This window comes from Pelecanus crispus, chromosome 2 (assembly GCF_030463565.1).
Source record: "Pelecanus crispus isolate bPelCri1 chromosome 2, bPelCri1.pri, whole genome shotgun sequence".
NCBI lineage: Eukaryota > Metazoa > Chordata > Aves > Pelecaniformes > Pelecanidae > Pelecanus > Pelecanus crispus.
The window spans coordinates 112,437,969-112,455,246 of NC_134644.1; the positions used below are offsets into that span (position 1 = coordinate 112,437,969).

At 35.7% G+C, this 17,278-nt stretch overlaps 1 protein-coding gene across 1 annotated transcript in view; it reads right to left on the reverse strand.

Annotated features, from left to right (window-relative positions):
• The window catches only part of DOK6 (docking protein 6), a 264,667-nt gene that overhangs the window by 155,970 nt on the left and 91,419 nt on the right, over positions 1 to 17,278 (reverse strand). Inside the window, exon 2 of the mRNA XM_075705728.1 lies at positions 3,509 to 3,616. Within this exon, the coding sequence (XP_075561843.1) occupies positions 3,509 to 3,616 (108 nt within the window). The remainder of the gene's footprint in view (positions 1 to 3,508; positions 3,617 to 17,278) is intronic.

Genomic DNA, 17,278 nt, shown 5'->3' on the forward strand with positions numbered 1-17,278 from the left:
CTGTGTGATACTTTCTAGTTTATTTGGATACACTTCAGGTTTTGAAGTTTGATCTTTCATTTCTAGTAACCTTCATGTTGCTACTTAGCCATGTTGACATACTGTAATGCTCCTGCAAGCCCCTCTTAACGGGTAACAGGCATTGGTAATGTCAGATCTGTATGCCTCCAAAGCCTGAAAGAATTTAACTTTTTACATACCTTGTATCTTTTACAAAAATGAGAAAGCTTGTTATTTATTCCCTCTTTTAAGTTGGTAAATCTGCGGTGTCTGTTTTTGGCCTTTTCTGATAGTGTAGGAGCCGCTCCCAAGAACATACCCACCCCTGGGACGGACGCTGAGCTATTGCCACTTTATGCCCTCTTTGGAGTAACGGGAGTAAACACAGCTGCTCTGCACTACCTCTACAATGAATGTTTTCTGCGCAACCTTTACAATGAATGTTCAAGGGAAAACAGTACAGCTAAGCTATAACTTACTTAAGCAAGAGTGTAATGATCTAAATTTACAGTAATGAGAAGTTTTAATTTGATACCAGAAATTGGAATGAACAGATGAGGTCACGTTTTGCCTAATGAATGTAATATTCACTGTTACCGTCAGGAGGCACTTGTCTATAAAGACTAACATCATTACTGTTATTTATAAGAAGAAAATCACTAGGAAAAAACACCAAAGCAATGCACAACAGCATTAGAGAATTTACAGAATAACAAAAAAACCCACTTATTGTCTGGACACCGGGGAGGCAGGGAGTCCATTTTCTAGAGAGGCCAACTTATTTGCACACTAATAATTTCTTATTTAGGATATGTAAACCACAAAATCTCTATGTTTAGTCCTTAGCTTTGCACTACCAGTCCTGGTTTGGTTTTTTTTTTTTGGTTTTGTTTTCTTTTTTTTAGCCCAGAGCCTCTTCTATGATTCACATTGCCCAGTACACAGGTTTATCACGTAAATATAGGAGATATATAGACATCTAGGTAAAGTGCTTTAAACAGCAATTTGATTTGAGCTACATTTCAAGCTGAAACATCCATGGAAAAGTGGAGACGCTTAAGAACCTGATGAGTTACTTATACTGGGGTACTGTTTGTGATCCTGGATACTGATTTGAATGCAGGTAAATCAAAGATATTAATTTTTATTCTGCTTCCACTTGAGAGGTAAAATTTTCTCCTGTAACTCTGCATGAGAAAGCTAGAACACCTGCACAGTACAATGTAGTAAGACTCCTAGACCTTCCCCCAAGGTAACCTAGACCAATCTGAAGGTCTGAAGGACATGAGAATCCCAGTATATTCTGAGTCCTCCTCTGCATCACACCCTTTCTTCTACTAATTATAAAGAAATTGTACAGGAATAAGGATCTCAGGACTGACATGCATGTTCTTATATGAATATTAGTGTGTGATCAAAGCCTTTCACCTGTTCAAGCATGTTGTCCTTTCATAAGGAGTCAGGCTTGCAATATATATTTTAATCTTCCTTAAAAAACACCAGGTCTTTCATTTCTTCACGATAAAATAATTTTTTTCATTGATTCTTAGAGATCAGAGTTACCCTTCAACTCTGCACACCACATGTCCTCCTTCTATTTTGTTGCTGAATAAGGAAACAGAATTTCAAACCAGGGCTAACAGTTTGCACTGGATAGCAATAAACATGCATTTTGAACTACTTCAAAATATAACAAAGCTATAAGCAGCTCTAGAAAAGAAAGAAAGAGAATCAGGACATTTTGATCCAATATCAGCAATCAAATAACTATATCTGCTCCCATAACAACCTTCTGTGTTCCCTGAATAGTCACACGCGATGACTATTCACAGCTCATCCACATATACTTCACCACTATTTCATTTATCAGAATGGAGGCAATTGAGGAGAATAATCATTATGAAATAATAAAATATCCTTAAAAAAAAAAAAAAGCCTGAGAATAAGATTCAGGGTTTCTATTTTCTGATAATATAACTTTAGAAATTATTTCATGACTTTATTTGAAAAATGGGTACCATCCAAGTGAATGGATACAATCCTTTTTGCTCTACAGCCAGAAATGCAATAACCTTTTAAATAGGAAAGAGTATCCATTTCTTTCTCTTCACCCTCCCCGCCCCCAAGGATTGGAATAAGAGAAAAAAAGAGGTGAAAAAGAACTATAACACCCTTTCCATTTGCTTATGTTATGTGCAAAGGGCCACACTTCCATCAATACTGCAACATGCAACTGCAACTGTATCTGTGTTACTTTCATGGCTTCTCAAATATTTCTTACGTATGACATGACTTTTCTACAATGACGACAGTTGACAAGAAACACATAAAGTGTTTCTGAAACCTTTTACACATAAAGTATGCTATAGACAATAACATGCTCAAACAAACGATTTAAACTGCCTCCCCCAAAAAGCTTCCCCCAAAGCCCCAAACTTTCATCCTTCTGCTCTGTTGCTAATCTATACAAACTTCATAGAAAAGGGATCTCCTCAGGGTTTCAGCCATCACTACAGTTATCAGCCCAAACCATCCAATTAATCCTTTTAAAGTCCCATCATTAAGTTGCATCCTGAAAGTAAACATTTTTTGAAATGTATGTTGAAGAGAAGAATCATTTTGCGCCATGTGTACATTTTTCATTTAAAGATACCAAGAGGTTATTGGATCTTAAAGGCTAATTTGTAGTTTTATGAATAAAAGCCTTAGACCTGCCTTCAGGAGATCTAGACTTACATCCACACTCTTTCACTGCTTGCCGTGTGACCTTGGCTAAGTCATCTTTGTGTTTCAACTTGCCAGTTTTGACATAATATCTAATGCTGATATGACATAAAGATAAAGGTGACTGGATAGAAGACAATAGTGTAAAGCACAGAGCCCTGTCCTATTTTAGGATTAGCTCACTTGAAGTCTACTGCATGTCGTGGGGAACTGATAACAGTAACTTACAAGACAGAAAGAAAAACCCATTCTTGAATATTTTGTTTTCCATCACAGAAGTGACAGTGACAGAGAAAGCAGGGAGAATCTCATTTAGTGAATCTTGGATTTTTTACCCTTAAAAATCCTTGCTGTTGACAGAGCTTGTAAATCCTGAAAAGAGTCCTGGGAAGAATATTACATATACAACCAGTGTTGCTATTACAACTGAGGCATTAGTATTTTCAGAATTTGTTCAATACTTAGTTAATAACTAAGGTTAAAAATTTGATTAAGCAGCCAATTTTACACATTTCCAAAATACTAATATTTAAAGAAAAAAACCATAAATCTGTCACTTCACACACATTGGGATTTTTGTGCTCATCCGGAAAAAAAACAGTGTGATATCTCATCTGCTTCACTGAGATTTACAGATGTTGTACTGTGCTTTTAGTGTCAGGATTAGGTTTTCAAACAGATTCTCACTGTATTGTTTGCAAACAAGGCATATCAAGAGCACGCTCTTCCCAAGGAAGAGTGGTAAACAGACAATGTTTCAGTTCACGAGAAAGGCATGACTTACCTTGTGAAAGTTCCTGAAATATGCTGCCTTCTCATCTGGAAATTTTTCTAGCCTCCTGGGTCCTTTACTGGAAGCCTTTTTGAAAACCAACCAACAACGCCTGAAAATCTGCAAACAAAATCAATGGATTATATCAGCTTTTCCTTAAAGGTGGACAGTATTACAAATGCATTCAGCTACATAACTGATTGAGGAAGAAATCCTAAAATGACAATATTTTATTTTAAAAGTCCAAAAAATTCTGACAATATCAATTATTTCTACAGAAATAATCCCAGTTCCTTAATTTATACATATTCATTGTCAGTACTTTGTAGATGTTTTTGCTTAATTTTCTTTCATGAATGCCAAATTTGACAATTCCTGAGACGCAAGTAAATCCATGAACTTTGAATATGAAAAGAATTATAAGGCTGTCATCAGAGAAAGTACTTTCAGAAATCACTCCATGCATTTCTAACTTTCACATTTATATTCTCTTTCTATGAGAGTATCGATACCATTGAGAAAAATTTATGGCAGGTTTTAACACAATACAGTAATCAGCAGAGCTTATATGCACAGAAAAGAAAGTTGAAATAAGCACCAATGTGACCATTGCTGGACAACAACATCTAGTTCTCTCACTTAGGTCAATAACAAACTTCCTAAGGAAAAATTATGCAGATTATTAAAGGTTGGGAACAAGTAGTGAAAAATAAAGTCTTTCAGAATGCACAAAACCAACTAATATTATCCTCTCATTTTAATGAGAACCACACTAGATTTTGCTTCAAACGCATTTTTAAGCAACAAGGGTACTTTATTAGACTATTTACCAGGCATTCTGGTGGTATTGCCATAACCAGAAGTTTAAAATCAGGATCAAATTATCAAATAAGAATACATTTGCAGTTCAAAGAGAAGCTGATTAAGGATAATTGTCTAGACTATATTATGCAAGTAAAGGATTAGATATTAATCTAGCTTTATAATCTCTGAAAATAATTTACTTCATTCTCCTCTTCAATACTTGCACAACTCTATAAACACTACCATATGGAATTTTATGTTATTATTTCAAGGACACATTGAAAAACAAAATAATCCTAACACTAGTTAATGGTTCCACTGGCCATATGTGGAGAAGAGCCTTATTTCCTCAGAAATTCTACAAAATTTAATGACAGAACATAAGTAGTACAGTACTATTTAATTTGGACAAGATCAAACACATCTCCCATTGAAAAAAAAAAAAAACCAAAAACAAAACAACAAACAAATCAAGGAAATATGAGCAGGGAAAGCTAAAATGAGGAGTTTTCCCCTCAGTATGGTTGCTGTCAAAACTGAGTATAAGCAGTAATATAATGCCACTAAGTAGTTAAGCTTAATTAGCCACATTCGGATATCATAATACTGACACTATCTTGTTGTCATTATCTCAGATGAATGTTATCAGTCAAAATAAATGTTTTCTTTTAAAAACCCACCATTGGACTACATTATCAATATGCTTAATTATGAAGACTTTTGGAAGAAAACAGCATTTAATAGAATCCTCTGCAAGTATACTTCTTACAAAGCATTCAGGTTTTAGGTTTTTTCTACTAAGGTTGTAAAATGGCAACTGTACAACTGCACTTCCTATCTCAGAAATTACCTCACCTAACCTAGGGGAAAGCAAAGACAATATCATATTTCCTGAAAAAAAATAACATTACACTGTGGGACATCATAAACCACCTTTATTTGATAGTACTTTCTTCAAATAACATCTTGGCAGTGTTGCAACTTATTTTGCCAAAGCTATAGCACTGCTTCTACAGTTATCTCTTGATTAACCCATATTAACTCTTCACATGTTATGGGGTGAAAATCTCCACTTTTGCAGGTAATACACAGGTAGAGGATAGTCACGCTATTTTGAGCTTATTAGAAGCAATAGCACCAACTGGCCAAAGGGGACATATTTATTCATTTAATAAAAGTGTCACTTTTAATAATATTCCTGGTTCTTCTGGGATCTGAGTTGGGTTTTTTTTTTAGTCTATGTGTATTTTCAGTTCATCTCTCTTCCTCTGAGGAAAGTATCTTCCTAAGTAGCTGTTTATCAAGGTAAAAACCATTGCCTTAATTTCAAATCTTGTATTGATTTCCTTATTTCCATTATCTGCCCTTAATGGTTACAGTTCTCACAGACTTCTCTTAAGAAAAACAGGTCAACCTACAGTCCCCATCATCAGTGGCAGTAGGTTTTACCACAGCCACGGAATCCACATTTTACTGATGACCTGAATTTTGGACAGCTGGTGATAAGGTAACAGAAGTTTTGTGTCAATTGACAGGGGGGTGGGGGTGGGGGGTATTTTTTTTTTTGTTTGGTTGGTTTTTAATATGGCACAGTCATTTTTTCTTATAATGCAAAGTATCAGTTAGATCCAGTGCGTCAGAAGTATCCCTAATAAATGGAAAAGTAGACATAAAAAGTCAAGGAGTCAGATTTCTCCCTGTGAGGATGAGAACTTTTTCCAGATAAAAGGTCATCTAATGCATAATCCAAAGCAATTCCTTCAGTGACAAATGAGCAGGGTCTCCCGAATGACAGCTTCAGTCTTTTGTTCACTGGATAACAATCTGGGACAGTGTGGAAGTAAGATTGAGGGTTTGCAGTTAAACTGACAAAATTCAGGAGGGAGTCTTCCTCCCCCTTGTTAGTTGGGGCTTCAAAGTATCCATCGAAAAAGGCTAGATGCTAGTTATCTTTAAAGGTGCTCCTCTTCAGGCCTTTTCCCAAAGTTCTGCATTGGGGTGAATTCAAAGGCTACAGCATTTAGACTGCAGGAATGAACAGCCTTTGCTTTTAAAGAAGAACACTGAATAGGAAGAGAAGGAAACCATAAGTTTTGCCTTTAGACTGTTACCACTTCAATTTTTTGCCATCTGTTTTTTTCCAGACATTTAGGGAGAGGAGAGATCTGAAGAATGCAATGGCTCAATGAGGGTTCCTGATTTGGTATGTACATACACCAAGGTACATCCTTGCATTTGGATTTTTTTTTTTTTTAACCTGCAATCATTTTTAAATCTGGTATAAACATATACAGTTCCACTGCATTTCAGCAGCATTTTATCTGATTACACCAACAGGAAGTTTGTGTCTCAGTGTTTGAAAAAGCATTAGAATATTAATTTACCTACAAATATGAATAAATAGGTACAGATGACAGCACACAGCAAACAAACATTTGCCTTTCATAAGGCACCTCATTGTTATACAGCAGCCTACTCAATTATTCATGAACTGTGAGATAAGCTTTTATCCCTGGCCTAGTTTAGGATGCCATTGGCTGTAATCAAAACTTCTGGAAGACTTCTAAAGTCCTCAGATAATTAGGGTAGCCATTGTGAAAGAAATCAGCATCAGCCCTTTAACAACAGAGAGAATGAGAACCACTGGCAGTGTTGTCTTCATAATATTTAGTATTTCCTGTGAGATTTAAGTGTGTTTCTCACACATGTGTAGTTGAAGAAATGCCAAATATTTGATCGTCTAATCAGTTTTACATAATTCTTGGATAAGCACTTACTGCTCAGCAAATATGATTTAAAAATTTTGTATTGAGGGCAAACAACACAAAGTCTAACCCTATGTCATTGCTTTTTTCTGGAGAAATTCAGAAAGATAGCATTAAGTACATACTCCATTTAGGTTTCCTTTTATTAAAGAATCAATTAGAAGGACCAAAACGTGTTCAGTGCAGACCTGAGAAGGATTCTACTGAAATTACCTGCTGAGTCCATAGCATAGCAGAACCTCTTTAAACAACACCCTTCCTCTCTCAGCTGTACAAGATGGGCAAAGCAGAAAGAAAATATTCCTCTAGATCCCACTACTTGTGCAACTGTATATCGGTAAGAGATGGCAGTAACTCAGCACACTTGTGGTCTGGTGAGAACTGATTTAGCTGCCCCTTGCAGTATCATACGGGAATGATTTCCATTACAATGTACAAGCTTGCAGGGGAGAGTAGCCTCTGTTGCTAAGGTTGGACTCTTGAGTAGCCTCATCTCGCTAGAGAGAGAAAAGGATTCCAGACCTGAGACGATATAACCTTATCATCCTCAAATTATTTCTGAAATCTTTCCAGTCAGAAAATCGACTCCCAGTGCTGCTCCATTTCTATTAATCTTTAGAGATCCCCTTTTTATATTTTACTTGAAACACTGCAATAGATCAATTCATGATGGAAATATCTGCATAATCTTCTTCTCTTACTTTTTCTTCTGCTTAATTCACCTCTCAGCTCACCTTCCCAGCATATTCATATTTTTTAATATTCTTGACTAATATGTACAAAAGTCTGGCCTCTGAATGGATCATTACTCTTTATGCTTATATCATACAGTTCTGTTTTATTGTTGCCATGGTTGTTCATAATAAATCCATTGAAAGACAGATTACAGGAAATCCATTGGCTAAATTAGTTTTTTAGAAAGAAGAAAAACTTTTTCCTTTTCCTAAAATAATTTAAAATAATTGGTTTACAGTGGGAATCTTACATATGATTTTCCATTTTCAGAGATTTCTAAAGCATTTTCCTAGTCATTTACAATAGATGCTTTTAAGATTAACATTTCTTTTTATCCACAGCTGTAGCTAATAAAGCTTTGTCAGTCATCACTAATACTTAGAGAAGGGATTTTTATTGACGAGTTTCTACACATTATTCCAGAAATACCACCTCACACTTAAAGAAAACAGAAATAAAAAACCCCTCATCTGTCTTTTTTTTTAATAATGTCAAAAAAGAAAGTTACAACACTCTAAGCTTTTTTTTTTTTTCCCCAAACCAATTAAGATGTTCTGAAATCTCACTGTCCCTACCCAAAATATAGTACAAATGGCAATCACTTTCTTGGATATATTAGAAAACCATCTAATTTTCTGCCACTAGCTGTAGAAACATTTGTCTCGAGAGAAGCAGCAGTGAGTCAGCTCCTCGTTACTAAAAGAAACCATCACTGACCAGGACAGGCACCGAAGGATCACTCATGGGGTTTTTTGCTAGCATAACCCATCAAATGGTTCTCCCAGGAAGACATCTACATAATAATATTCAGTCCTGCATATACATCTTGTTACCTGCAGGAAAGAATAGTTGATTTGCCCTCCGAATTTCCGTGTCCTCTCCTGTTAGACAAGACTGCAACGTATGCATTAAAAACACTAAAACGTGAAAATGTTCAAATTTACTTCTCTAGTTATCTCCATTAAAAATGGATATTGGTTTTTAATGGGGTGTGTGAGAGAAATGCAGTATGTTGTGAGCTAAAAAAATCTTGACTCACAAATTAAAAAATGTAGCATTCATAGTAAGAAAAATAAAAACAGCTGTCACAGTAAAGTCATATTTAACCATTGTTGTGACACCCACGACTTTTTGTCTTTTCTGTGAATGTTTTGGCAAAGGCAGAAGAGATTAGGGGTGACACCTTACTGCTTCAGTGGAACTACACTTGTCATACAATCAAGTAAAATTTAAGAGACATTGAAAAGCAGTTATTATCTGTAAAAGGGCCCAGGAGGAAAATGGGAAGACAGAACTATTCATGCCTCAGCTAAAGAGCAAGTAACAGGATATAAGCTATTGCTGAGTAAAGTCAACACAAAACCAAACCAAAACAAAACACCTCGTTGTTGCAATCCGCCTACTCGAGTTACCAACACTTTGCATTAAAAACACAAAAGCAAATACTCTTGTAACAAGGCATGCCATCCCTCTCGCATTTAGGTTTCTGGGCATCTTTAAAATTAATGTACCCTAGAAACAGCACTTTTTCCTGTCTTGAACAGCACTGATTTTGCTGTCTGTCTTTTTGAAATACAGTTACCACTGCATTAAGTGTGTGTATTTTGGGTGGCAAATTTGGATCCGTATGAAGAAGCGAGAGAGGCGGAACACTACCACACAGCACTGAGCTCCTGAATTAGCACGGAGGGTGCAGAGCAGCAGGGAGTAGAGGCCAGCTCGTGCTCCTTTACCACATCACTGGGAACTCCTAGAATCATAGAATCATAGAATCGTTTAGGTTGGAAAAGACCTTTAAGATCATCCAGTCCAACCATTAACCTAACTACCAAGTCTACTCTAAGCCAATCAAGGGTAGACTAGACTAAACCATGTCCCAGAGTGCCACATCTACCCGTTTTTTGAACACTTCCAAGGATGGTGACTCCACCCATGTATTTCCCAGCAGCAAAGCAGAGATCCTCCACAGTCATCTGACACCCACTCCCCCCAAACAGAAGGAGAGGCAAAAATAACCCCTAGCCCTGACTAGAAGCATGAAGTTACTTGCTTCTTGCAGCAGCTCTGGGATATGAGGCCAAGACTTTACCACAAGATACAAAACACCTTGGAAGGTTTTCCCTTTTTTTTATTGATTCTAACTCTCCACCTCCTCTTGCCTATACAACATATTTTTTTCAAACATTACCAAAGTATCTACCAAAAGCAATTGCAATAAAAGCAAAGCTGTTTCAACTGTAAAGCCAAGATTAAAAAAAACCCACAAATGTATCCCAGAAAGATCACTAGTAATGTCTTTAATAAAAAATGCTGTCTGAAGGTGTGTTATGAAGGCTATGCAACAGGGAAACATTCCTCATATAGGATAACCTTGCACGTATCCTTGAGCTTCATTTTGCCATCCTAATTAGGAAGCAAGGTTAAACTTCTGGTTTATAAAGCTTGTCATATGACCTTCTGCAACATTACAGAAGACAATTAGATCTTAGATCATTTTAGTGTCATAGTTCAAATCCTAAAATTTCTGATAGCAATTTTTATTATTATTATTTTCCAGATTGCAAATCTGCTGGCATTTAAAGTTAGGAATAGAAGAAATATAGAAACATCTGCTACAAACTCAGATTAGATCAATCCTTGCGCACTTGATTGCAGTCAGTGAGAATTAGGATGGTTAGAGAGAGATGATTAGGGACAATTCACCCAGTTATAGTATATATACGTCATCTTTCTGCTGCCATAACATACCATTACAGATTCATATAGATGTTTATAATATACTATAATTTATGGTGTTATAGTCACATCATATAGATGTTTATAATATACTATAATTTATGGTGTTATAGTCACAGGCTATACATGTAATCCATAAAAATATTTATTTTATTATTAGAGAGTTCTGTGAAATCAAAGCACATCATAGTAATTTTCCAACTATTCCTATACTAACTAAACTACTGTGTGTATAAACACTTTAGCTATGGGATCTGAAGTCTTTTTTTTTTTTTTTTTTTTCTGTGTTTAAAAAAGAGCAGGGCATACATATCTGGAAAGATTTGTGTGTTGTATTCCTGTGAAAAGTGTTATACAATTTTATCAAACCTTAAGCACCCACAGCTTAAAAACGCACCACTGTTACTTTGCTGTGAAGTGCCAGCAGGGCAATTCAAGGGCAGAGGGACAGCCTGCACAAATAGTGCACTCAGTCTTCATAGCAGTCGGCAGATCAGCAGAATTTATCACTTATATCTGAATTGATGCTATGGTTATTTAAAAAAAATAATTTCCAATAGCCATTTTTTGGCTTTTTGCATTTCTGACTCATTTTTGGCACAACTAACTTCAGTGACTCTTTTGGAGGAAAACTAATCCTGCTTGCTTCATGTCTGGCCTCAGGGTAGATGACAAAAAATTTGGTTACAACAGTTTTAGCAGGCATCCAGCAGTAAAATCCCACAACTAGCAATATTTTTAAAGAAATTACTATGCCCAAGAAATCTCAGGCATTTCACTGAGCTTAAGCTGAATGTGTAGCAGGTACTTATGAACAATTAAGTAGCCAGAATTTGCACCCAAGTTCATATCTCCTCCCACAGGTATTCTTCTACATGTAATCAGAAAAAAAAAAAAAAAACCCAACAGAGAGAGTTATGTTTTTGTTACACTTTAATATTAAATTTGAGTAACTTCTCAAACTGAACTGGAGTAACTAGCTTCACTCGTCTGAAGTTTTTTTGGTGGAAATACCATCTTTTCCCCCCACCTTTTTACAATGTTTTATTTTAATTAGCTACAAATAAACATAGTCCACTTGAATATGACAAACCAGAAATAATGGTTTGGTATTCTGCAATGGAAAGCAATATTTACAGAAGAAAAATTATAACTCTCTTCATTAGTTTTTAATCATATAGCTAGATATTGAAATAAAGGAAATACCAATGTAGTAAAGCTTCTTAATTTCTGACTCTTCCACAGATGAGCTTATTAAGCTGAAATGCAATATCTTTTACACATATTTAGTAGACAGTCATCAGTTTGTTCTTGAAAAAGTTAAAGGCATTTAGCATACCTACAAGGGAACTTAATGCTTAGAAACAGACAAGTTAGAATTACTGAGACAGATTTCTTATTTATGTCTTTATAAAACAAAATTCAGACCTTTACACACAAACTGAAATAACACACACTGAAGGATGGTATCTATCTGCTCAGACCCCTAATATTTTATGATTAGGAAGGCAGGGATTTGTGAAACTAAATGTCACAAAATCAAAAACATGGCATAGAATACCTTAAAATGAAGCAGAGCATCCAAACAGAACAGTAATTGCAAACATCTGTTCTATACTACTGAGGGACAAAAACTCAAATAATTTTTACAGCTCCAATTTAGATGGTTACGAGCTCAAATTCAGCTTCAGAATCCAAAATTATTCTTTAGGTTTACATCAGCTAGTATTTTACCACACCTGTCTATACTTTTTTCTACATTATCACACAGAAACCTGTCTTAGCAGAGGTATCACAGTCCTCAAGATGCTGTTGTTTTGACTGACAAAATAAGTGGAAACAGTGTGCTTTGCATGGGATTCAATATAGCTGAGCACAGCACTAACTCTAAAGCGTTTTCCACAAAGAACAAAAATTTGAGCTGCATATAAGTGCCATTGTATATTTATGAAGGTGTATAATTTCTAACAGCAATTGATCCTCAAAGAAGAATAGTAAAGTTAGAGTCTTTTACGCTTGGACACATTTTGTCATTTCATCATATATCTAGAAAATCCAGCCACACTGATATATATGAGAGAAAGCTAACTGTAACCTATAGCTAACCATAATCTCTAGGTGCCACTATTAAATGCCTGGTCACAGTCCCATGCACACTTGCATGTATACAGTGAGACTAAATGATATATAAATGTGTGTATGTATACATAAATATATATAAAAACAACATAACAATATATAAATGCCAGTGTAGAAGAAAAGCCCTTCAAACGTCCTCTGGTACATTGTACTACAGAACAGAGTACAGATTCTAAAAATGGCATTTATCCATGACATATCATTCAATAAACCTCTGAAGTAACAGGTTGTATGAATCAATCATGTTGGTTTCCTACAAATGTATCCTTTTTTATGAAGTTACATATTCTGCTTTGACTCTCCTTTAAGTATTATGACACCTGCTAGACTTTATGGAGAAATTAATTTTATATAGAAAAGGTGTTCTGCAAAATGAAGCCTGCAGTAGAATTAGAACAGGACCCTACAAATAATAATAATCAAGAGCATGTCTAATATCAGCGCTGTTTTTTTGACATTTGATCACCTGCATTACTATAACCTGTAGGTTAAATCTCCTCCTGCCAAAGAATCACAGTTTTAACTGTTGTTAGTGTGCCCCCAAAGACCTTTGTTACATCTTACTTTTAACCTAATTGAAGGGGATGAAGATGAATTAATAGCTCATGGTAAGTGGAAACAGTTAAAAGCTCAGAGTTAGCAAGAATCCTCTGCAGCAGGAATAAAAGGCATACTAAAATTGAGTACTGCAGTGAAATTTTTTTGCAATTCTCATAGACAGAACTACCTGGAATTTTTAAAGAAAAAAACAAAACCAAAACAAACATCAAACCAAACACCCAAAAAAAGAACCATCATTTGCTGTGGGTCTTAAGAATTTAAGAGAAAGATGTATGCAGACAGAAAGATACATATTTCAAATACTTCATTCATTTGTATTAGTGATCTGCTTTCTGCCACTATTATGCTACTTATTTTACAATATTCCTGAAAATCTCTGCTTAAAGATGTTACCAATTTGCTATTACAATGCATCAATATTGCACTGAATAGACAAATAATCCAAACAAGAAAAGGATGAGAAAACACTTTTACACACAACTAAGAGGATTTGGAAGAAAAAGCTATAGCCTTTAGCTCTTGTAACTACCAACACCAGTTCTGTTCAGCTTTTGTTTTAACAGCAAATTTTTAACAGATAAAGACAGCTTTTACTTGAAGAAAACTAGCATGAAAGATCTTCCCTAAGAACTCAAATGCAGCTGGTGTGTTACATTCCCAGCCAGGATGTTCTGTGGGGAAATGTGCTGCTACAGGGGATTAGAATTCATGTTGTTACAACCCCAGGGAAATAATGCAGACAAAAAGCAGATGGTCTCCAAACCCAGACTTCATAAGTCCAAAAGAGCACTCCGAATTCCCTCCTCTGTACCTGCAATAGGTCTCAAAAAAGTCTGCCCTGGAAGTGTTTTAGAGATTCACCCAAAGTTTATCCAGGTAAATCCACAGAAGCCATGCCAGTGCTTTAGTATGCTTTGGCTCAGACCCAAACCCGTAACACCCAAAGGCATCACAGATGAAACACAAATTTCTTTGTTAAGGGAAAGATGGTCATCCCACAAAGTTAATAATATTATCTCAGGGGAAAAAAAAACCCAAAACTAACTGCCCCCCCCATCACTTCCACTGATTATCACCAGTTTTCCAGAGCTCGTAGGAGATAACACTGTCTTTTTACAACCATTTCCAATGTGCGGAAGAAAATTATTAGTTTGCCCACGGATGCTATTTATTTTTATATTCTCATCAGCTGTATATAAATAGAAAAAAAAAATCTTGATTTTCTGTTCTCTGGGGACTACCTGAGGGCAGGAGTGGGTAGAAGAAGAGAAAAAAAAATATTGTAGCATTTCTGGTCAAATCAAACAGACAACCTGTGATACTCTATCCAGAGTACAAACACCTAGCATATCGGTTCAATACCAGCTAACACAAATCCCTTTTCTCACTTGCAGTATTAAAAGTCCAGATAAGTCAACAGCAGAAAATTGTGTCACTCACTTCCCATGATTGCTGAGATATTCTCAGCTACAAGATCTGAAGTTGTAATACATAATCTAACATAAAAGTGGAGGGGGGGTGGGTAGGGGAAATATTGTGTGCTCATTAGTATTAACTCTACCAGAAGCAAGATTTGGCTTTGCAGTATTAACTGGTTAATCCTCATATTTTAGTTGTAAAGTGTGAGTGAGAGTTTAAGACTTAAAAAGTAGGATACTTGTTACAGATATAGCTTTATTATATAGCAATAGCAATGAGTAAACTCACAAAACCACAGCAAGTCAGCTTTCTTCTTAAAAATATTGCCATGCAAAAAGTTGTCAGAAAACTACAGTTACAAAATAAAATATGCAGAGTTTATGAAAAATACCCAGCAGGTTTAATAGAATGATTACTCTATCTTTATTAATAGCTACTCTGAATAAGAACATAATATGAGTCATAAACTAAAAAAATTTGCCAAATTCTGTATGACAAATACAGAGACTGTCAGAGAATAGACTAACAATTTTATTGTAATTCTTTTGTATTAGAACAGTGAAATAAGCAAAGTGTTACAAGCAATTCTTACCTTCTTCACAGTAAGAATTTATGTATGTGGTGGCAGTTGACTGTCTTACCACATGTACTGCCTTACACATCAGGAGTCCACAGAAAGTGTGTCTTCTTGACGCATGTGTTTTGTAACGAAGTTGTAGGCAAAATTCCCGAATTATTTTAAATACCTTAGAATTAAAGTTTGTGATTTGGGGGTGGGGTGGGGAGAAGAAACAGGAAGGAAAAAATTTCCATGTATAACTACACAAACGAACACTCATAATCCCAGGCATCCTTACTGAATGATTCAGAGTTTGAGAGCTGTTGTTTATATTTACATCATCTATACATATTAGATTATACATACTGACAGCAGTAGGTAAACTTCAGTCCCTGCACGTTAATCAATATATTTTCTGTTCGTTCACCAATAGATGTATTGATGTATTTACATCATAAATAGGACTCTAAATTCACAGTTATATTCCCAGCATCTCAGAAATCAATCCAAGCAAGTGTTTTTATGTGGTCAGTAAAATCTTGCCACTATACAGACAGATCTATGTCCAGCACTGCAGAGCAACAATTGCTACACATAATCCCTTTTTGTTTTAAAGCCTGCACTTAAAACGACCCAGCTTGCATATCAACTGAAACAGAGTTAGGTAAGAGTTGGACACAGGTGAATGAGAGGAAACATGCAAGTCACTGAGTCCTGCCTCTTTCAGTTGTAGAAAGTCATGAAGTAGGTGCCTGCTACTTTTTGAATGACTTTCTCCACCTGTCACACTACTAATATCCAAGGAGATGTTTGAAGTCTGACAGTTTTTCTTGTTGTCCTCATGGTACTGCCCCTGAGAAGTAGCAGGAAAAAAAAATACAGGACATTTCACACTTATAATTCTTTTTTCATAGGTGCTCAGTGGCTAATACACAACCATCATGCTTTGAGAGCTAGCTTTTATTGTGATTTAATTTATGAGCCTTGTTCCAGCAGAGCTTTTAATTCTTGCAGCTAATATCTGCATGAATGGATTTTTGCCTCTGACTCCAAATCACTTCTTTTAGTGCATTCTTCTATTGGCTTTTGTATTCTTAACATATATTACAATGAATCTATCAGCAGGAAGATCCATTCGAGTGCAGACATGGTAGCTCAGTACAGCATTCACCAGTGAACTCACAGTGTCAGGTCACAGCAAGAAAGCCACTGTGACACTCAGTAGCTGAGGATGCTGTACCGTCTTACCTTTTGATGGCAGAGCCTTTTGTTCTATTTCTCTTTAAAAGGTTCCAACTCTATTATTTTCAGACAGCACGTGGTGTGTAATTTCTCCTTCAGCTCCTCTACCTTTCAAATTAACAAGTCCCTGCTTCCTATTGTTTCTCCTCAGGTCTTCTTAAGTGTGCCCTGCTGGACTTTAAATATCTTTCAATAGTACCTTTAAATGAGTTTAGTCATGGGTTATGATGGATATAAGTTCTAAGACTTTATAAATGAATAAAATATTACATAAATGGAGTTGAGTCATAACAGAACATCAGCCTTATTTACAAGCAAAATTTTTTACTTTCACAAAATTCTATTTTTCTCTACGGTTGCCTCCATTATTGCTGCTATTTCTATTGTTGCATATGACAAGAACTCCTTTCTACTACAAACAGTCTCAATTCTTGTGTTATTAGCATCATAGCAACTGACAAATGTTATTAGCAGTAGTAATTGTCTCACAGGATATGGTCCAGGAGATACACTCACCTCATGCCATAGAGGAGTCTGTTTATTTCCATCCTACACACATAGCTGAAGTCTCCTATTCTTAAACATTAGCAGACTTCATTCTATAACAATACTTGTTTTGGCATGAAGTGTTTTAAAATATTTTTACAATCTTTTTGATGCTCTTATCTTTGTTTCTGAAGTCTCCAGAAACATCATTAAAAAGCATATTTTAATGGTACAGGCATTGAAGACAGGAGGTTTTAGGGGTTTTCTTTTTTTCCTAAACTTAGTCTTTTAAGAAAGTAATAGCATAGTTGTTCATTACATGGTTTCCATGTTTTA